We start from the raw sequence: 22,533 nt of genomic DNA, 5'->3' as shown, positions 1-22,533 counted from the left end.
ACACAGACACACCAGTGTCACTCAGGGAGACGGTAATAACCCCCGTGTCCACACACAGACACACCAGTGTCACTCAGGGAGACAGTAATAACCCCCGTGTCCACACAGACACACCAGTGTCACTCAGGGAGACGGTAATAACTCCCGTGTCCACACAGACACACCAGTGTCACTCAGGGAGACGGTAATAACCCCCGTGTCCACACAGACACACCAGTGTCACTCAGGGAGACGGTAATAACCCCCGTGTCCACACACAGACACACCAGTGTCACTCAGGGAGACAGTAATAACCCCCGTGTCCACACAGACACACCAGTGTCACTCAGGGAGACGGTAATAACTCCCGTGTCCACACAGACACACCAGTGTCACTCAGGGAGACGGTAATAACCCCCGTGTCCACACAGACACACCAGTGTCACTCAGGGAGACGGTAATAACTCCCGTGTCCACACAGACACACCAGTGTCACTCAGGGAGACGGTAATAACCCCCGTGTCCACACAGACACACCAGTGTCACTCAGGGAGATGGTAATAACCCCTGTGTCCACAGACACTCACCGAGCCCGTTATGATTCCTGCTGTTGTCCTTAGAGCCAGGGCTACGATGCAGATGATCAGCAGGAAAGCGGCTGCAAATGCTGAATTCATAGAATCCTGGAAAAGCAGAAGATTGCAGAATTTTATTGCACACTGTCTCACCACACACTCCCGGGGTCAGACAGAGTGAAGCTCCCTCCACACTGTCCCATCACACACACCCAGGGTCAGACAGAGTGAAGCTCCCTCCACACTGTCCCATCACACACTCCCGGGGTCAGACAGAGTGAATCTCCCTCCACACTGTCCCATCACACACACCCAGGGTCAGACAGAGTGAAGCTCCCTCCACACTGTCCCATCACATACACACCCGGGGTCAGACAGAGTGAAGCTCTCTCCACACTGTCCCATCACACACACCCGGGGTCAGACAGAGTGAAGCTCCCTCCACACTGTCCCATCACACACACCCAGGGTCAGACAGAGTGAAGCTCCCTCCACACTGTCCCATCACATACACACCCGGGGTCAGACAGAGTGAAGCTCTCTCCACACTGTCCCATCACACACTCCCGGGGTCAGACAGAGTGAAGCTCCCTCCACACTGTCCCATCACACACACCCAGGGTCAGACACAATATAAAGCTCCCTCTGCAGTGTCCCATCACACACTCCCAGCGTCAGAGTGAAGCTCCCTTCACATCACACACTCCCGGGGTCAGACACAGAGTGAAGCTCCCTCCACACTGTCCCATCACACACACCCGGGGTCAGACAGAGTGAAGCTCCCTCCACACTGTCCCATCACACACACCCAGGGTCAGACACAATATAAAGCTCCCTCCACACTGTCCCATCACACACACCCAGCGTCAGAGTGAAGCTCCCTTCACATCACACACTCCCGGGGTCAGACAGAGTGAAGCTCCCTCCACACTGTCCCATCACACACACCCGGGGTCAGACACAATATAAAGCTCCCTCTGCAGTGTCCCATCACACACACCCAGCGTCAGAGTGAAGCTCCCTTCACATCACACACTCCCGGGGTCAGACACAGAGTGAAGCTCCCTCCACACTGTCCCATCACACACACCCGGGGTCAGACACAATATAAAGCTCCCTCTGCAGTGTCCCATCACACACACCCAGCGTCAGAGTGAAGCTCCCTCCACACTGTCCCATCACACACACCCGGGGTCAGACAGAGTGAAGCTCCCTCCACACTGTCCCATCACACACACCCGGGGTCAGACACAATATAAAGCTCCCTCCACACTGTCCCATCACACACACCCGGGGTCAGACAGAGTGAAGCTCCCTCCACACTGTCCCATCACACACACCCGGGGTCAGACACAGAGTGAAGCTCCCTCCACACTGTCACATCACACACACCCGGGGTCAGACACAATATAAAGCTCCCTCTGCACTGTCCCATCACACACTCCCAGGGTCAGAGGGAAGCTCCCTTCACATCACACACTCCCAGGGTCTGGGGTAGAGGCTGCTGCACAGAGCTGTGCCTGCAGTAAGTTCCTGGTGCTGGCAAAATCAGCCAACCGTGGGTTTGGAAACAGGTGGTGGAGGGATCTGCCTGGCAATGTTTAAGGAGTACGTTCATGCCCGGGTAACTATCGAGAAGGAACACACATAGTCCACAGTGACCAGTGAGGCGTTCTGGGCCGTTGGGCTCCGCGGGGGGCTATTGCCATCATTGACAGATGGAAACATTGTAGTTTAATGTGTAATGTCTATTTGTAGTGAAGTAATTGTGTTAGTCACTGTGTGTATATATTGTAACACTGAATTTGTAATAAAGATATTTTGTACTTTTAGATGGACCGAGTGTAGAGTTTTATCAGGCTTTTTGGTAATGTCCTGGGGGATGACTACAGCCTTGTTCTAGGGGAAAGCCTAGCCACTGAGCAGAGAGCTGTTGTGGTCCTACTGCCCAAGAATGGGGACCTCCGCCTATTAAAGAACTGGAGCCCGGTCTCCCTTTTGTGCGTGGACTACAAGATCTTCGCCCGGGCAATGGCCAACCGTTAATGAGAACCGTTAATGGTTCATTACTGAGACAGGTGATCCATCCTGACCAATCTTACACAGTCCCGGGCCGCTCCATCCAGGACCTGATCCACCTGCAACAGGAGACTGGGTCCCAGGCAGTGTTTCTTTCTCTTGACCAGGAGAAGGCATTTGACCACAGTTTCTTGGTGGGCACTCTGCAGGCTTTTGGGCTCAGACCACACTTTGTGGCCCGAGTTCGGCTCCTATACTCTGCCAGAGTGCCTTGTTAAGATCAATGGATCACTGACAGCGCCCATTCCCTACAGAAGAGGAGTATGTCAAGGGTGCCCCATGTCTGGTCAATTGTATGCGATCTGTGTCGAGCCATTCCTGAGCCTTCTTGGCCTATGAAGGTCATCCCCTCAGCCTATGCCGACGACATACTCCTCATGGTGATAGATCCCAGTGACCCGCAGAGGATGTGCAAGTGCCAAGAGGTTTTTTTGGCAGCATCTTCTACTAGGATCAACTGGGCAGAATGTTCCGGACTCTTAGTGGGTCAGTGGCAGGTGACTCCCTGCTGGAGGAGATGAGAGCTTTTGAGTGGAGCACCAGACGTCTTCTCTATCTGGGAGTCTACCTGAGTCCTTCTGGGGAGACCTGGCTGGCGAACTGGCAGGACCTGGAGACGAAAGTCATGGCCCAGCTGGGGCGCTGGTCAGGCCTTCTCAGGATGCGTTCCTATCGAGGCAGGGTGGTGGTCATAAACCAGCTGGTGGCCTCCATGTTGTGGTACCGGATGGTCAACTTGGCCCCTCCTGCCCCCTTTGTTGTGAGAATACAGAGGAAGTTAGTGGACTTCTTCTGGGGTAACAGGAAACACTGGGTCTCTGCAGCGGTCTTGAGTCTCCCAGTGGGAGAGGACGGACAGTCGCTGGTGTGCGTTCAAACGCGACTGGCAGCTCTCCACCTCAGGACTCTGCAGAGATTCCTGTATGCTGAGCACCCTCCCAGGTGGCATATGTTGGCGACATTCTTCCTCCGGAGGGGCTGCTGTCTTCACGATGACATGCAGCTACCACCAGCGGGCGTCAGCCGTGCTGGTTTGCGGAGTCTGCCCGGCTTCTATCAGGACCTACTGAGAGTCTGAAACATGGTCACCTCAGGCCGGGAATCCCCTCCTCTGGCAGAGGGCGGGGTCCTGGCCGACCCTTCTCCTACCTCAGTGGGTGTCGGTGCGGCTCAGGTGTGTGGACCGACTCAGGCTGAGCTGCTTGTCGGGCCCAGACCCCGCAATCTTATCCGAGAGCCGTGTCCACACAACTTGAGCCGTCTCTCATCGACACCCACAGTCTCATTCAGGGATGCAAGTAGGAGGTATTTGTATGGGCTGCTGCTCCACACCCTCCACTTCCTTGCCCTTGTCCACCGTCCCGATACGCCATGGCGGTCGGTCTTTCCACCCGGAGGTGAGGAGGGTCCCCACTGGAAGTCCCTTTATGAGGGGGTTCTTCCCATGCACCTGGGGGATCTCGGCTGGAGGGTGCTGCATAGAGCGGTGCCCTGCAATAAGTTCTTCAGTTTGTACATGGATCTCCCACCCGCATGCCACTTCTGCGGGCTGGAGGAGACCGTGTACCACATGTACATGGAGTGTGCGAGGCTGCAGCCCCTTTTTGCGTATTTGCGTGGGCTGCTTCTCGCCTTCTGGCTGCATTTTAGCCCCACCCTATTTATATACGGTCATCCGATAAGGAGGGGGCATGGAGGGATGAGGATGTCCTTGTTAACTTGCTCCTGGGGCTGGCGAAATCCGCCATCCGAAGGTCTTGGAAACGGGTGGCGGGAGGATCTCCCCGGGCAGACTGCCTGGCAATGTTTAGGGGGTATGTTCGTGCCCGGGTAAATATTGAAAAAGAACACGCGCAGTCCACGGCGACGTCAGAGGTGTTTCGAAACCGTTGGGCTCTGCGGGGTGTAAATGCCATCGTTGATAGAGATGGCAACATTTTGGTGTAATGTCTATTGTCTATTTGTAGTGAAGTAATTGTGTTTGCTACTGTTTTGTATATATTGTATAGCACCAATATTTGTAATAAAGGATTTTGTAAAAAGGAAAAAAAAGGGGTCAGACACAGAGTGAAGCTCCCTCCACACTGTCCCATCAAAGACAGAGTGAAGCTCCCTCCACACTGTCCCATCACAGAGTGAAGCTCCCTCCACACTGTCCCATCACAGAATGAAGCTCCCTCCACACTGTCCCACCACAGACACAGAGTGAAGCTCCCTCCACACTGTCCCATCACAGACACAGAGTGAAGCTCCCTCCACACTGTCCCATCACAGACACAGAGTGAAGCTCCCTCCACGCTGTCCCATCACAGACACAGAGTGAAGCTCCCTCCACGCTGTCCCACCACAGACACAGAGTGAAGCTCCCTCCACGCTGTCCCATTACAGACACAGAGTGAAGCTCCCTCCACACTGTCCCTTCACATACAGAGTGAAGCTCCCTCCACACTGTCCCTTCACAGACAGAGTGAAGCTCCCTCCACGCTGTCCCATCACAGACACAGAGTGAAGCTCCCTCCACACTGTCCCTTCACAGACACAGAGTGAAGCTCCCTCCACACTGTCCCATCACAGACACAGAGTGAAGCTCCCTCCACACTGTCCCTTCACAGACACAGAGTGAAGCTCCCTCCACACTGTCCCATCACAGACACAGAGTGAAGCTCCCTCCACACTGTCCCTTCACAGACACAGTGAAGCTCCCTCCACACTGTCCCATCACAGACACAGAGTGAAGCTCCCTCCACACTGTCCCTTCACAGACACAGAGTGAAGCTCCCTCCACACTGTCCCTTCACAGACACAGAGTGAAGCTCCCTCCACACTGTCCCATCACAGACACAGAGTGAAGCTCCCTCCACACTGTCCCTTCACAGACACAGAGTGAAGCTCCCTCCACACTGTCCCATCACAGACACAGAGTGAAGCTCCCTCCACACTGTCCCTTCACAGACACAGTGAAGCTCCCTCCACACTGTCCCATCACAGACACAGAGTGAAGCTCCCTCCACACTGTCCCTTCACAGACACAGAGTGAAGCTCCCTCCACACTGTCCCATCACAGCCTCACAGGGTCCAACAAAGAGTGAACCCATTACAGACTCTTAGGACAGGCATAAGACAGATAAGCCACAAATATCTTCACTCATCTCTCTCGTTCCAGCATTCCCAACCCTTGTCTCCGTACCTCCGCTACCTGGAGTGCTATGGTAGCATAGCAATTATCAGACATCATCACCGTTGGGGATATGAGTTTCGGAGTTCAATCCCAGTGTCTTCTGTAAGGAATCTCTCTCATCCTCCCAGAGGAATGCGTGGGTTTGCTCTGGTTTCCTCCAACAGTCCAAAGATGTCACCGGGCAGGTCAATTTGTCATTGTAAACTGTCCTGTGGTTAGGTTAGGGTTAAATCGGGGCTGTTGGGGGTTGCTGGGCAGTGCTTCTCGAATGACCAGGCCCATTCCGAGCTGTATCTCTAAAATAAACAGAAATAAAGCCCTTCCCACTGACACAAACCGAGCACCACACCACACTCTGATTAGGTCAGCACTATGGCGCTGACTTGCTTACGTCTTACCATGAGCGGCCAGAAGAGGAAGGTTATCTTGGAGTCGAGCTTGAGCAGATACAAGACGTAGAAGGCCAGCGTGATGAAGATCTCCATGAGCGGGACGGCCAGGAAAGCCCCCGAGGAGGACGAAGCAGCAAACGAGACAAAAACCACAAAGGCCACGACCTGGGGGGGGGGGGGGGGGGTGCGGGGAGGGGCAGATGGAACAGGGGCATCACTCTCCACTTTGGAAACCACGCCAGCCCTCGAGATTCTTCTCCCCCCTCCCCACCCCAACTTCTCCAGAACTGGTCAATGGGGCCTTCCTAGACCAGCGTTACCCAGGCACTGCTGATCCCATTTAAGTACATGCTGGTATTTATGAATATTTTGTTTGCCCTATAACTTTATTAGTTTTTGAAGTTATATATATTTATTTTTATATAATTCTTTATAATTGAATGCTGTTGTTTCATTGCATGTCGTGCCCCGACCAACACGCCTCAGCAAATTCCTAATCCATGCAAATATACTGTATATCCTTTATCATAAGACATAAGAACAGCATTAGACCATTCAGCCCATCGATTCTGCTCTGCTATTCCATCATGGCTGATTTATTATCGCTCTCAAACACATTCTCCTGGCTTCTCCCCGTAACCTCTGATGCCCTGGCTAATCAAGAACCTATCAACCTCCGCTTTAAATATACATAAAGACCTGGCCTCCACAGCTGACTTGTAATGATTACAGAAGACTTGACATTTTCATTCAAGAATGTCTCTTAAACTGTTCTCACTTAATCCGTTTGAAGGTTGGAGCTGGTCAGGTTGGTGGGGCAGTGGGAGGGATTATTTTACGGCCTTTAGGGCCGCAGTGAAGTTCCTCCATTCCTGGTCGTGTTCAGGTCTCCCTTCATCGTCTCAGTAGCTTCCTCCCGGAGTTCTGTCAGCGATGCCAGTCCGGGTTGGAGACTCACGAATACCATTCCACTCAGATGTACAAAGGCTCTTTGTTGCCGTTCCCATAACAGTTTTGTTTGACCAGTCAGGGTTGCTGGCCCCAAGCTGAATCTCCAAACCTGGAGGACCGGTGGACCACTCTTAGCCTGGCCTCTCCCCTTTGACGGGTTTGGCACGGGTGACCCTACCAAGAGCCAAAGCATAAAGCCCTGACTCCGGGTCACTGAGGCACGCAGCCTCCAAACCCTACCACAAGGTTGTGGTTCTCTTGCAGGAGTGGAGGGACTAGAACAGCGGAAGTGTTGACAGGAGTGGAGTGAAAAACAATGGCAAGCAAGGAAGTGACATGTACCAAGGTACAGTAAAAACGTTGTGCTACCTACTGTTCATACAGATCGATTCATTACAATGTACAGTACTGTGCAAGAGTCTTTGACAGCCCAGATTTTTAAAATCTAGTTTCAGATGGCATGACTTCCCTATCCTATGTCACCATTTTCTAGGAATTTGATGTCATTTTTAACCAACATTGCCGCCCCATCCCCTTTAGCTACTTGATGTCCGTTTGATACAACGATGTTCAGCTCGCACCCCCCCACCTCTCCCCACCCTCACTCTTGCACCCCCGTCTCTCCCCACCCTCACTCTTGCACCCCCGTCTCTCCCCACCTTCACTCTCACCCCCACCTCTCCCCACCCTCACTCTCGCACCCCGTCTCTCCCCACCTTCACTCTCACCCCCACCTCTCCCCACCCTCACTCCTGAACCCCCTCTCCCCCCACCGTCCCTTTTCTCCCCTCTCCCCACCCTTCCCTTCCCCTCTCTCCCCACCCTTCCTTTCCTCCCCTCTCTCTTCCTCTATTTCCTTCCCTTTCTCTCTCTCTCTCTCGACCCTCCCTTCCCCCTCCATCCTCTCTTTGTCTTTCTCCAGCCCTCTTTCTCTTTTCACTTCTCTTTCTTCAACGCCAGCCTCAGCCTTTGCCTCTCCTCTCCCTCTCCTCCCCCCCCCCCCGTCCCGACTCTCCACTGTTCTTACTTTCCCCGTCTTTCCACTTCGCTCTCTCTCTCTCTCCCCGCCTTCTCTTTTCTCTTTCTCTCTCCCCCCCGCCAGCTCTCGCTTTCTCACCATCTCCAGAATCTTCAGCACACTCCGTCTGGATTTCAGAAACAGGAAATTGACTTCCATTTCGGAGAGTTGGTCCTGGATTTCGGGCAGACAGCGGACGGATCTCAGTGCGGAGATGTTGGGCAGAACTTCCGAAGTTTGTCCTCTGGCCCCGCCCACCACTCGCTTCAGCAGCCAATCCCGCTGTATCTGCATTTGATTGACGCGTCGATCAGCCGGAGGGTCATGAACTGTTGCCATTTCATACCGCAGACAATTTTCACTGCGACCAAAATAAACTGGAGAAATATGTGAGCAAGTGCGAGATACAAGCGCAGGGCATTTAACAGCAATAAATGTATGAAGCGTTATGGTCATCTCTCACATGGTGGATTGGATAGTGGACTACTTGACAGATAGACCTCAGTATGTGCGGTTGGGAGACTGTAGGTCTGACACAGTGGTCAGCAGCACAGGAGCGCCGCAGGGAACCGTACTCTCTCCGGTCCTGTTCACCCTGTACACATCAGACTTCCAATATAACTCGGAGTCCTGCCATCTGCAGAAGTTCGCTGATGACACGGCCATAGTGGGGTGTGTCAGGAATGGTCAGGAGGAGGAGTATAGGAAACTGATACAGGACTTTGTGATATGGTGCAACTCAAACTACCTGCGTCTCAATATCACCAAGACCAAGGAGATGGTGGTGGACTTTAGGAGATCTAGGCCTCATATGGAGCCAGTGATCATTAATGGAGAATGTGTGGAGCAGGTTAAGACCTACAAGTATCTGGGAGTACAGTTAGACGAGAAGCTAGACTGGACTGCCAACACAGATGCCTTGTGCAGGAAGGCACAGAGTCGACTGTACTTCCTTAGAAGGTTGGCGTCATTCAATGTCTGTAGTGAGATGCTGAAGATGTTCTATAGGTCAGTTGTGGAGAGCGCCCTCTTCTTTGTGGTGGCGTGTTGGGGAGGAAGCATTAAGAAGAGGGACGCCTCACGTCTTAATAAGCTGGTAAGGAAGGCGGGCTCTGTCGTGGGCAAAGTACTGGAGAGTTTAACATCGGTAGCTGAGCGAAGGGCGCTGAGTAGGCTACGGTCAATTATGGAAAACTCTGAACATCCTCTACATAGCACCATCCAGAGACAGAGAAGCAGTTTCAGCGACAGGTTACTATCGATGCAATGCTCCTCAGACAGGATGAAGAGGTCAATACTCCCCAATGCCATTAGGCTTTACAATTCAACCGCCAGGACTTAAGAACTTTTTAAAAGCTATTATTAATGCTTTTTGAGTTAGTGATTTAGATGCATATCATATTTTTTACTGAGTTAAGTATTGTATGTAATTAGTTTTGCTACAACAAGTGTATGGGACATTGGAAAAAAGTTGAATTTCCTCATGGGGATGAATAAAGTATCTATCTATCTATCTATCTATCTATCAGTCACTTACTTGGGAGAACTCTTAAAGAACAGAAACACTTTCTGGCCGATGTGTGTAAGGAGTTTGTATGTTCTCCCCACACTGGGTGCTCCAGTTTCCTCCCGCATTTCAAAGACATACCGGTTGGTAGGTTATTTGTCTTTGTAAATTGTCCTGTGATTAGGTTTTGCCTTAAATCAGGGCTTGGAAGAGCCTTCTCCATTCAGGCTTGGTGATGCCAGAAACGGCTGTGCGTGAAAATGAAACAATTTCACTTCTTCATCAGATTAGGAACTACAAGGAATTTGAAGGTATCAGCAATGACTGTTCCAATGAAAATGGAGATTTGGAGGATGCAACTGCCGAAAGCATTGTATGAAGGCAGTCCATTATCTGCACTGGGTGTCTGCCCTGATTTTGTTCATTTACAGTCAATCAAAAGAAGACGGCAGATTACTCTGGATGAATTCCCCCTGGATAACTATTAGGAACTAATACACAGGTTTATAGTACCGTAGTAGTATAGGTAATGTTCTAGTTTGTTGTGTATTTCATTTAAATATATAATTTGTTACTCAGTTAAACGGTAGTTTGTCTTTGTTATACCTTTTTAACTATTTCCATGAAACTTCAGCTAATTGAGGCATCCACTTAATTGGGCCAAATGTACTGGTCCTGATGTGTCCTAATTAACTGGAATCCACTGTACTTTGTTTTACTATGTGATATAAATTTTGTGGGTGTGTAGGTTTTCGCAAATTGAATGAAACCTTTTATTGAACTCCAAAACCCAGACACAAAAGCGCGCTAAAAATCTTAACATCATAACGTCATTGTAGTGTTCTCGCACAGGTGTAAAAGAATAACAAACAAATTACTAAAGCGAAAATATAATAAACTAAACAAATGCCTTAAAGGCAACACAGTCATCATGTCAGTCCAGCCTCTTAAAGCGAAACCCCAACTCAATATCAGTGGTTGTGAATTATGTACACTTCTCCCAAATACGTTACCCTACACAGGCCTCCCCTCCACCCCAGAATTCACCGGCATTGTGAGCCTAACTGGAGCTCGGATGAGCCACCCAGCTTCAGTCCTGTGTTCCATGGGTGGAACAACAGCAGGTACATTTGGCTCACCCAGAGGGGCTTTGACACATTGATGGTCATGTCATGATGGCAGGGGCATGGCAACTGAATACTCCAAGTCTTGGTAGGCCAGTTGAAGGTGATCTACCAAAATACATTCAGATTTACTCCTCATATCTGTGATCGTTTCTCCCCATTCCAAAAAGCAGAATGGGCCATCGTATGGGGTCAAAGAGGGTGCTGGTGTGCATCATGGCAGATGAAAACAAACAAGGTGGAACGCAGGTCAACAGGAACCCAAGAGCACTGTACGCCATGATGGGAGATAGGAATAGGTGAAAGGGAATTGAATTTACTGAGAAGGATGGAATGCCATTGAGAGGCTGATGCACCATCAATAACTGAGACGTGAGGCGAGATATAGGCTTTTATTGACTGGAAGAAAGAACAAGCAGCAATTGACCACCATGCTACACCCTGGAGACTGAGGGCAGGGCTCAGGCCCCAATCGCCTTTATACCGGGGTCTGTGGGAGGAGCCACGGTCAGTGGGAGGAGCCACAGGAGCAGTCAGCGGGGGGGGGGGGGGGGGCGTGTCCAGACAGGTATATGTAGTTCACCACAGAGGCCCACTTTGTTGTGGCGGTCAGGAATGAAATCACGGCTGCCTGTATACCAACTCAGCCAAGGATGACTGCAGATCCTCTTTTGAAACTGTTCAGAGCCCCAACACGGCTCCTGGGAGACGATCATGCCAATAGTCACCCATCAGGAAAGTCCCCAGAGCAGCCTTTAAGGAGCAGTGAATCCGCTTGGATAGGCGATTGGGCCACGGGTGATACGCCGTGGTGTGATGTAGCCTAACACTGAGGTTCTGGGCCGTTGCAACCCAGAGGTTTGATTGAATTGGGGACCGTGGTCAGAGAGAATATCAGATGGGACGCCAAACCGAACAGCCGGGGTCCACGTCTGTGGTCATCGTCAATGCTAAAGGGACGGCCTCTGGCCATCTGTGGTATGGTCCACCACAGTAAGGGGTGCATGAAACCACGGGAGTGGGGAAGAGGACCAACAAGGTCCACGATGACACGGTCGAACCGTCACACAGGCACCTCATGAAGTGCCAATGGCACCTGAACATGACGGCTTAATTTTGCCTGCTGGCGCTCCGCACAGGCTGCAGTCCAATCACACGCGTGCTCTCTGAGGCCATGCCACTAACTTTAGAGCAACCAGTCTGTGTGAGGCCTTCTGGCCTGGATGCAAGAGGCCACGTGTGGAGTCAAAAACTGTCCACTTCCAGTTTGCGGGCATGATGGGGCAATGGCAACCATTTGGGACATCGCACAGGAGAGAAACCCCTGCTTCCCTGAACTTAATGTCAGCCAAGCACGGGCCTGTGACTACTGTCCGGTAAGCCTGGACCTCTGGGTCAGTAGCTTGGTGTTATGATACCAGCCCCCCCTCCTTCCTGAGAATCGCAAGATCGCTATTAATTCGGGTCTTGGACCCTGGAAATGAGAGACAATGCAATGGATCTGACTATTGTTCTTAGAGACACCTGTGTGAATTGCGACTCTATACAACGTGCCAGCTATCAGGGACATGGACACCCTTGGGCAATGTGGGGTGGGGGTTGTATCACCCTACCTTGATTGACATCTACAACTCTGCAAGTCAAGATAAAAGAGGACTGCAGGAGGCAGTACCCCAGCAACGCACCAGAAGGAGACACCATTGCTCATCGCTCCCGTGATGACGGGAAGCTGTTCGGGAGCCACGTGTGGTTCGGTTCCCCTAGCTTGGGGAACGAGTGGCTGATAACCCCGAAAAGGACTTCGAACTGACAACGGGGAACCCACGTTTCCGATTCAATGATTTTGAGTCCAAAAGGCTGGCAAGTTTATTTTCTCACCAAAATTCTTTCTCTCTCCAACCAGTGAAACCCAGCGGTCCCCAAACGGCTAAAAGCCTTCATGAACTCCAGAGACTTTGATATTTCCATCGGACAATATTTTTACCCCTAGACAAATGATAGAGCTACTTCTTATTGTTGATTATTACTATACCCGCGCTTTAGATTGAGTATTGACGACGTATGTTATCTGAATGTTTGTATTAACCTTACTTTTGTGCCCCTTTATAAATAAAAAACATTTAAAAATAGTACCATCAGACTTCAGCGGACCTCTCTATCTTTGCTGGTAAGTGACCCAGTTACGGGGTTCGTAACAACATTGGGGGCTCATCCGGGATTTGACACCAAATTGGGAGGCCAGTGAATCGGGATTGTAAGTCAAAAATTTGGATCTGGTACGCGGGTAGCCAGACGGGAAACCAGCAAAGATGGACGTGGAGGAATTTATGAAAGACCCAACTTTGGTGGCTAGAGACGGCCACCAAATCAGACTTGGTAAATTTGGCGAAGGGGTTAAGCCTCACAGAGGTGAGGTTATCAATGAAAAAGTGGGAAGTGCGAAGGGTCATAACTCAGTATTACATTGGGAAGAAGGTGTTTACAGCTGAGGATTTGGAAAATATCCCTGAAAAGGTACTAGCGAGTCGGACGGATCAGTTAGAGTTGAAGAAATTAAGGTTGGAACATGAATTTAAAGTAAAGCAGCTGGAAGCAGCTGAGAAGGAGAAAGAAAGGGCTGAGAGAGAAAGGGAGCAGGCGTTCCAGCTAAAGGAATTAGAGGTGAAACGGGATCATGAGCTCCAGCTAAAGAAGCTGGAAGCAGCTGAAAAAGAGAAGGAAAGGGCTGAGAAGGAGAGGGAGGCAGAGAGAGAGAGGAAACATGCCTTGGAGATGGAGAAGTTAAGGAAAGAGCGAAGAGATCAAGGGTCAGACAGAGAGGAGCGGTTTAATGTTAGTCGGGAGTTAAAGTTAGTACCTCCGTTCGAAGAGACGGATGTTGATAGTTATTTCTTGCTGTTTGAAAAGGTGGCAGTGAATCAGAAGTGGCCCAGAGATCAGTGGGTGGCGTTGTTACAAAGTGTGTTAAAAGGGAAGGCACAACGAGCATATACGGCGTTGTCCATCGAGGAGGAGGAAGCGGAGAATTATGCCAAAGTGAAGGAGGCCATTCTCCGGAGTTACGAGCTAGTACCTGAAGCATATAGACAAAGATTCAGAAATTTACGAAAAGGGTGGAATCAGACGTATACCGAGTTTGCCTATGAGAAGGGTGTGCTCTTGGACCATTGGTGCACCGCAGAAACGGTGGGCGAGGATCATGAGCGTCTCAGGGGGTTATTTTTGATTGAGGAATTTAAAGGGTGTGTTCCGGAGGAGATCCGGATGTATCTGAATGAGAAGCCGAATAAGTCCATCTCAGAAATTGCTAGGTTCGCAGATGAATATGCTCTAACCCACAAGACAAAGTTTCCTTCGAATAAAAGTACCCCGAGAGACCGTGGGAACGATTGAGAAAGTCCGCTGGCTGAGGCAGAGGTCCCGCCGGGAGCTAGTGGTAAGGTTGAGGGGGAAAGGCCCGGCGGCCCGAGATTTCCGGGCTTGACCTGTTTTAATTGTGGAAGGGGGGGACATATTGCATCTAGGTGCTTTGCTCCGAGGAAGGAGCTAGAAAAAGGGAAAGCAGCGGTCCCTATCGGGTGTGCAGTGGTAATCAGAAAATCGACAAGAGGGTCCCGGGTAGGCAGAGTGCGAGAGGGGTCTGAGATTTATCTGTCACACGGAACCGTGTCTTTGAGGGAGGGGGACCCACCAATTCCCGTAAGGATTTGGAGAGACACGGGGGCGGAGCTATAATTGATTAGTGGTAACGTGTTAAAATTCGGACCTCAGATGGGAGAGGTAGCCTTGAGAGGAATAGGAAAATGGATAGAAATGGTGTCCTTACATAAGGTCATTATGGATTGTGAGCTGGTGTATGGATCAGTTGAAATAGGGGTGCCATCAGAATTCCCGAGAACTGACGTGGACGTCCTTCTTGGGAACGATTTAGCAGGGGGGGGGAAGGTTTGGTCAGCCATGACTATGACCCGCCGACCGGTGCGTGTTGAGGCCCCGCCCCTAACTTTCAAGCGCTATCCCGCATGCGTGGTCACTCGCAGCCTGTCGAGAGCGGCAGCTGAGAACGGGAGCAGTTTAAAATTGAGCAGTTTTGATTTGGCTGAGACGTCTTTACCGACCCTGTGCCACGAGGGTTTAGAGGGTGGTAAAACGAGGAGTAGTAAAGTGAAAGGGGGTAAGGGAGAGGAGATAGATCTTCCCTTAGCGAAGAGAAAGGTCCTAGAGGTAGGAAATAAAGATGAGAAACAGATAAAGCTGTTAAAAGGTCCAGAGTTGGACATGGATGATCTGTCTGGTTTGCCAGACCTGTTTGAAGAAGTTGAGAGTTCTAAAGGTGTTCCCGATAATGAGATGAGGGCAGTCCTAGATGAAAAGGATGCCATTACCTTGGAGAGGTCCGCTGGGTTGGCAGATGAGGTTGTTTCAGCCCGCGGGGTTGAGTTTACTCCGGAAGGGATTTGCCCAGAGAGTAGCTGGGAGGAGCAAGGGAATTTGGAATTTGAAAAAGGTACGGGTATTGAAAGCCTGGAAGAGGTCAATGCCCCGTTTGAGAGTGTCCAAGACGGGGATGCATATGGTCCTGAACCTAGTCACGGAGCTCAGAAAAGGTCTGAGGTATCTGATTCAGCTGAACGAGATGGCCGTCCTTTTGGGTCAGATAGACTGGGTTCAGTGAAGACAGGGTTAACCCTGGTAATTGTGGGAAGTAAAGGTTCCCAGGGGTTTGTACTCGAAGGGTGTGGTGTGAATCAGCCGAATTTGAAATGCTGTTTGAACAAAGAAGGATCGCTTGCAGATCTCAAATTGGAAACTAATAGCATGACGGGTCCCGAAGAGAAAACTAGCAATTTGCTTAAAGCTAAAGAACTGGGTGGAAATGAACTAGGTCTGGGACCCAGTGTTGGTAACATAACCCCTATGAATGAGGCGGACGGGAGTTTACCCCGCCAAACTACTCGAGTTCCTCCTGTAGAAACTCACCGGAAAAAAGGTGACGGTTAATGGGGGCGCCATTTTTAAATAGAAAAACTGGCTGTACGGGATTTTGACAAAGCATGTGAATAACAAAGACAACCCCCTTGGAACCTGCCTGTTAAGTTGAAATCTGATGCTACCAGCCTTTAGTCAGGTACAAGAGGGGAAAAATATTAAAGGAAGTGCCACTGTAGTCGTTACCTGTTTAGATGCTGAATTAAATGTATAACTGTATAGCTCTGTAGTTAGAAGAAAAGCTTTTGTATTGTGTTAGATTCTAAAATCCTGTAAGACCCTGTATGAATCCATTTTTAACCGCTGGTAAAAAACGTTTTTTTTTTAAGAGGGGAGGTGTTATGATACCAGCCCCCCCTCCTTCCTGAGAATCGCAAGATCGCTATTAATTCGGGTCTTGGACCCTGGAAATGAGAGACAATGCAACGGATTTGACCATTGTTCTTAGAGACACCTGTGTGAATTGCGACTCTATACAACGTGCCAACTATCAGGGACATGGACACCCTCGGGCAATGTGGGGTGGGGATCACTCTACCTTGATTGGCATCTACAACTCTGCAAGTCAAGATAAAAGGGGACTGCAGGAGGCAGTACCACAGCGACGCACCAGAAGGAGACACCATTGCTCATCGCTCCCTTGATGACGGGAAGCCGTTCGGGAGCCACGTGTGATTCGGTTCCCCTACTCTGGGGAACGAGTGGCTGATAACCCCAAAAAGGACTTCGAACTGACAACGGGGAACCCACGTTTCCAATTCAACGATTTGAGTCCAAAAGGCTGGCAAGTTTATTTTCTCACCAAAATTCTTTCTCTCTCCAACCAGTGAAACCCAGCGGTCCCCAAACAGCTAAAAGCCTTCATGAACTCCAGAGACTTTGATATTTCCATCGGACAATATTTTTACCCCTAGACAAACGATAGAGCTACTTCTTATTGTTGATTATTACTATACCCGCGCTTTAGATTGAGTATTGACGACGTATGTTATCTGAATGTTTGTATTAACCTTACTTTTGTGCCCCTTTATAAATAAAAAACATTTAAAAATGGTACCATCAGACTTCAGCGGACCTCTCTATCTTTGCTGGTAAGTGACCCAGTTACGGGGTTCGTAACACTTGGTCAGCTGCATAGTTAACCCCTGTGTGTATGGCCTCATACACGTCAATCAGCCACGGCATTATTTTTCCCCTTGATATGGTGTATATCAGTTGTGAACTTTGATATGGAGCCCAGCTGGTGTTGCTGCCGTACAGACCAAGGGTCTAATATTTTGTCCATCGCCTTCACAAGGGATTTGTGGTCAATAGACACTATGAAATTGCAATACTCGAGAAGGAAACAAAAATGGCAGACAGCCAGATAAGAGACCGAGAAGCTCACAGACAAATGTGCTGTACTTCCTCCTGGGGCGACGGAGCTGTCGGCTGACAAGGGCGAGTGGCTGCTACCTGCCTCCGACCAACTGTTCATGCGCAGCACCCACAGCGTGGTCTGAGGCATCAGTAGTAATGGCTGAGGGTGCATTGGGGACTGGGCACACTGGTAGGGTCACATTAGAAAGAGCTCATTTGGTATCATCAAGTGTGTGGTCACGTATGCTGACCAATCAGAATCAGGTTTATTATCATGTTGTAAAATTTGTTAACTTAGCAGCAGCAGTACAATGCAATACATAATATAGAAGGAAAAAAAGTAAATCAATTACATTAAGTAGATAGATAGATAGATAGATAGATAGATAGATAGATAGATAGATACTTTATTCATCCCCATGGGGAAATTCAACTTTTTTTCCAATGTCCCATACACTTGTTGTAGCAAAACTAATTACACACAATACTTAACTCAGTAAAAAATATGATATGCATCTAAATCACTATCTCAAAAAGCATTAATAATAGCTTTTAAAAAGTTCTTAAGTCCTGGCGGTTGAATTGTAAAGCCTAATGGTATTGACCTCTTCATCCTATCTGAGGAACATTGCATCGATAGTAACCTGTCGCTGAAACTGCTTCTCTGTCTCTGGATGGTGCTATGTAGAGGATGTTCAGAGTTATCCATAATTATATATAATGAATAGATTAAAAATAGTGCAGAAACAAATATATATTAAAAAAAGTGAGGTATTGTTCATGGGTTCAATGTCCATTTAGCAATCATATGGCAGAGAGGAAGAAGCTGTAAGTACGTGCCTTCAGGCTTCTGTACCTCCTACTTGACGATAACAGAGAAAAGGGCATGCCCTGGGTGATAGGGGTCACTGCCTTTCTGAAGCACCGTTCCTTGAAGATGTTTTGGATACTATGGAGGCTAGTACCCAAGATGGAGCTGACTAATTTTACAACTCTGTAGCTTCTTTGGGTCCTGTGCAGTAGCCCTCCCCACCCCCACCCCATACCAGATAATGATACAGCCTGTCAGAATGCTCCCCACGGTACATCTGTAGACATGTTTTAGTTGACAAACCAAATCTCTTCAAGCTCTTAATGAAATATAACCGCTGTCTTGCCTTCTTTATAGCTGCATCGATACGTTGGGGCCAGGTTAGATCTCAAAGAACTTTACATCCACTCCTTTCATTTCTGATTTCTCTATGAAGATTTGTTTGTGTTCCCTCTTCTTACCCTTTCTGAAGGCCACAATCAGCTGAGTACAAGGTTGTAGCTGCAACACCACCCAACTAGCTGTTATATCTCACTCCTGTACGCCCTCTTGTCACCATCTGAGATTCTACCAACAATGGTTGTATCATCAGCAAATTTATAGATGGTATATGAGCTGTGCCTAGCCATACAGTACAGAGGGAGTAGAGCAGTGGGCTAAGCACACTCCCATGAGATGTGCCAGCATTGATCGTCAGCGAGGAGAATACCAGAATCCATACAGATTGTGGTCTTCTGGTTAGGAAGTTGAGGACACTGAGAACCAGGTTCTGTAGCTTATTGATCAGGACTGTGGGAATGACGGTGTTAAACGCTGAGCTACAGTGAATAAACAGCATCCTGACATGGGTGTTTGTATTGCTCAGGTGATCTAACACCGTGAGAAGAGCCATTGAGATCATGTCTGCCGTTGACCTATTGTGGCGATAGGCAAATTGCAATGGGTCCAGGTCCTTGCTGAGGCAAGAGTTCATTCTAGCCATGACCAACTTCTTAAAGCATTTCATCACTGTCGATGTGAGTGTGACTGAATGATAGACATGAAGACACCTCACACGACTGTTCTTGGGCACTGGTGTAATTGTTGCCTTTTTGAAGCAGGTGGGAACTTCTGAACATAGGTAGCAGTGAGAGGTTGAAAATCTCCTTGAATACTCCCGCCAATTGGTTGCAAAATTTTTCAGACCCTTACCGGGTACTACATCAGGACCTGCGCCTTAAAGATAGCCTGATGTCAGCCTCCAAGACATAGATAACAGGGTCACTGGGTGCAGCAGGGATCTTCACATCTGTGGTTTTATTCTCCCTTTCAAAGCGGGCATAGAAGGCGTTGAGTTCATCTGGTAGTGAAGCATCACTGCCATTCATGCTATTGGGTAGGGGTATTGCCTTCCAGTGCTCTATACAGAGGGAGCATAAGATCAGCAGCTTGCGGAATAAAGTGGCGATAGAAATTTACAATACCTAAAAACTCCAACTGATTTTCTGTAGTGCGGGGTGGAGGAAATCTCTCATAGCAGCTACTTTTGTTGGGAGGGGTTTTGCACCTTCTGTGGAGATGCAATGGCTGACAACCCAAACTGGCATTTAACCCGTCTTGGCTTAAGTGCTCAGAGGTGGGATACGTGTTCAGATTTCGATGCACTGGTGCAAGCGTGTCATCTAAGTAAACAAGAAGGAAATCTAAGTCTATTAATTCCGAGTCCATTAGCCGTTGGAAAGTCTGTGCCGCATTTTTCATGCAAACAGCATGCGCAGAAACTCAAAAAGGACAAAAGGGGTTAATCACAGCTGTTTTGGGAACATTCTCCGAGCACACAGGCACTGATGGTAGCCCCTAACTAAATCGACTTTGGAAACAACTAACTTTCCGGCTAAACATGCTGAAGAGTCCTAGATGTGTGGGACGGGTTAATGATTGGGGGTGGGGGCCTCGTTAAGGCATCGGTAATCACCACATGGGCAGCAACTGCCATCGGATCTAGGGACCACATGGAGGAGCGAAGCACTGGGGTTCTTTAACTGCGGTGCATAATGCCAAGTCTTTACATGTTGGCAAACTCAGCCTTCATGATTGGCAGCTTTTCTGAGTCCAGTCTACACGTGCAGGCATGGACTGGCAGGCTGATTGTGGGAATGTGGTGCTCGACCCCATGTTTTGTGACTGTGGTGGAGAATGTGGACTCAGTGAGGTCTGGGAATTTGCCCAATAGTTGAGTAAACTCACATGCAAGTCAAGTCAAGTCAACTTTTATTGTCATTTCGACCATAACTGCTGGTACAGCGCATAGTAAAAATGAGACAACGTTTTTCAGGACCATGGTGTTACATGACACAGTACAAAAACTAGACCAAACTACGTAATAAAAAGAAAACACAGAGAAAGCTACACTAGACTACACACCTACACTGGACTGCATAAAGTGCACAAAAACAATGCAGACATTACAATAAATAATAAACAGGACAGTAGGGCAAGGTGTCAGTCCAGGCTTTGGGTATTGAGGAGTCTGATAGCTTGGGGGAAAAAACTGTTACATAGTCTGGTTGTAAGAGCCCAAATGCTTCGGAGCCTTTTCCCAGACGGCAGGAGGGAGAAGAGATTGTATGAGGGGTGCATAGGGTCCTTCATAATGCTGTTTCCTTTGCGGATGCAGCGTGTAGTGTCAATGTCCGTGATGGCGGGAAGAGAGACCCCGATGATCTTCTCAGCTGACCTCACTATCCACTGCAAGGTCTTGTGATCCGAGTAGTGCAATTTCCGAACCAGGCAGTGATGCAGCTGCTCAGGATGCTCTCAATACAACCCCTGTAGAATGTGATGAAGATGGGGGGGGTGGGAGATGGACTTTCCTCAGCCTTCGCAGAAAGTAGAGACGCTGCTGGGCTTTCTTTGCTATGGAGCTGGTGTTGAGGGACCAGGTGAGATTCTCCGTCAGGTGAACACCAAGAAATTTGGTGCTCTTTACGATCTCTACCGAGTGCAGTGGTGAACACACACTTGACGGAGTGGCCGTGGGGAACTTAATGGCGAAGCAGAGTAATGACCCGAAGTCTTTGACATCCACAAGCCCGCAGTTCTTAAGAAAGACCAACAGTCCTTGGGCAAACAAGAACTCTGCGCCAAGCAGAGGCCTAGGCACTTTAGCCAGGACAAAGTCCCATGTGCAGCGTCACCCACTGAAGCAGAGTGTCCCTTGTCGTATCCTAAATGTCGGATCCTGCTGCTGTTGGTGGTCTCCAGCTTCCCATCAATAGGTGACGCCGGTCATACGCTCACTTGAGCACCTGTGTCGCACACCCTGAAAGGATGTCTGTAATGAACAGACGATGAAGACCCTGGCAGTTGGAACCCATTGTGTTCTCTGATGTCCTGATACGCTGGCACTGTTGAAGCTGTAAGGCGGTTGGCACTTCCTAGTGTTTGTACCAAAGCGAGTATGGTAAAAAAAACACAGGCATGGCGTCATCTGTTTCGCAGCCATGGGTGTCCTTATGTCGGGGACCTTGCTAACCGGGCTAATTGAGGCAGGAAAGGGAGGAGAAATGATTCACTGCAGCCTAGCTGAGTGTAGACTATCAGCCATTTTAGCATGCTCCCTATAGTCCTTCACAGGTACATTAGCGAGCTGTTGTGATGGAAATGAGACAGATTCTTTGGGTCTCAAAGACAAGAGCTCTGGACACACAGTTTTAATAATAAGAAGTTTATTTACAAGGGGAGAAAAAGCTTGGGAACAACACAAGCGGCTACAATATTCGCACAAACGTGCTTAGAATAGAGGAGCGTGGGAAAAGTCGTGTCGGTAGTACAATACATGGGAAAACGGTGTGGGGACAGGGTACAGGTACACATACAAGCAAGGGAAAAGTTACTACAATACCTGCCCCCCTTGACTATGGGCAGGCATGGCTCTCTGCTACAGGGATGACAATAAACGCTCCCACAACCCTATTCAATGCACAGCTCACCACGTGTCTCCAGCGCTGTACTGCAGTCTTCAGCCTGGAGTGAAGCAGGGTGGTCCCTCGAGGATGGCAAAAGAGAGCGAGCCAAGCACATGTAGGCTCCCTTTATAGGTCAGGGGGCTGGAGGGTCCAGCCCAGGTGATTCACCAGGAGGCCAACAGCTTGGTGCTGGATGGATTAATCTAATGAAGGTGGCCAATGCTTAAGTGTGCATTGATTAGTTGGGAGGGGCGAAATGTTGACTGGCAGGTAGGGTGACCTCCGACCAGGTGAGGGCAGTGCTGTCATGTGACAGGCACGGCTCTGGATACACGAGGGCTATGCAAACTTGATCAGGCATTTGCTGCACAAAGAGTTCTTCAAAAATAAAAAAAGGATGGTGGTTTCCCAGGAGAGACGGCGTGTGGTCCATTAGCTCCAACGACTTAGCATCACCGAGACCAGGTAACAAGAGCAAATGCTCGGGTGTGCTCAGACTCCCATAGTCTAATGGTCTGTAAAAGATGATTTTCACCGATCGGTATTTATCATGTTCGGGAGGGTGTTCTAGTAGATTCACCACTCTTGCAGCCGTAGAGTTACATAGAAATATCTGGTGTTGTC

The 22,533-nt window shown here is 49.3% G+C and overlaps 1 protein-coding gene across 1 annotated transcript; it reads right to left on the bottom strand.

The window, feature by feature from the left end:
- Nucleotides 1-510: 510 nt before the first annotated feature.
- On the bottom strand, nucleotides 511-8,549 carry LOC140740860 (uncharacterized). The gene is made up of 3 exons (XM_073070429.1): nucleotides 8,272-8,549; nucleotides 6,210-6,368; nucleotides 511-662 (listed from the first exon to the last, which is right to left on the bottom strand). Exons 1-3 carry the CDS (start codon nucleotides 8,509-8,511, stop codon nucleotides 522-524), a joined length of 540 nt encoding a protein of 179 aa, XP_072926530.1. The 5' UTR covers nucleotides 8,512-8,549; the 3' UTR covers nucleotides 511-521.
- Nucleotides 8,550-22,533: the final 13,984 nt, after the last annotated feature.

This window comes from Hemitrygon akajei, chromosome 17 (assembly GCF_048418815.1).
Source record: "Hemitrygon akajei chromosome 17, sHemAka1.3, whole genome shotgun sequence".
NCBI classification, from domain to species: domain Eukaryota; kingdom Metazoa; phylum Chordata; class Chondrichthyes; order Myliobatiformes; family Dasyatidae; genus Hemitrygon; species Hemitrygon akajei.
Note: the sequence above shows the minus strand (reverse complement) of the source record. Positions and strands in the feature narration are given on the sequence as shown.

Excerpts from the sequence above, each read along its gene's own strand:
- LOC140740860 (XM_073070429.1), bottom strand. The coding sequence starts at position 8,511 with ATGGCAACAGTTCATGACCCTCCGGCTGATCGACGCGTCAATCAAATG. Across the intron at positions 6,369-8,271 it reads TGCTGAAGATTCTGGAGATG|GTCGTGGCCTTTGTGGTTTT; the intron begins GTGAGAAAGCGA and ends CCCCCCCCCCAG. Across the intron at positions 663-6,209 it reads TCCTCTTCTGGCCGCTCATG|GATTCTATGAATTCAGCATT; the intron begins GTAAGACGTAAG and ends CTGCTTTTCCAG.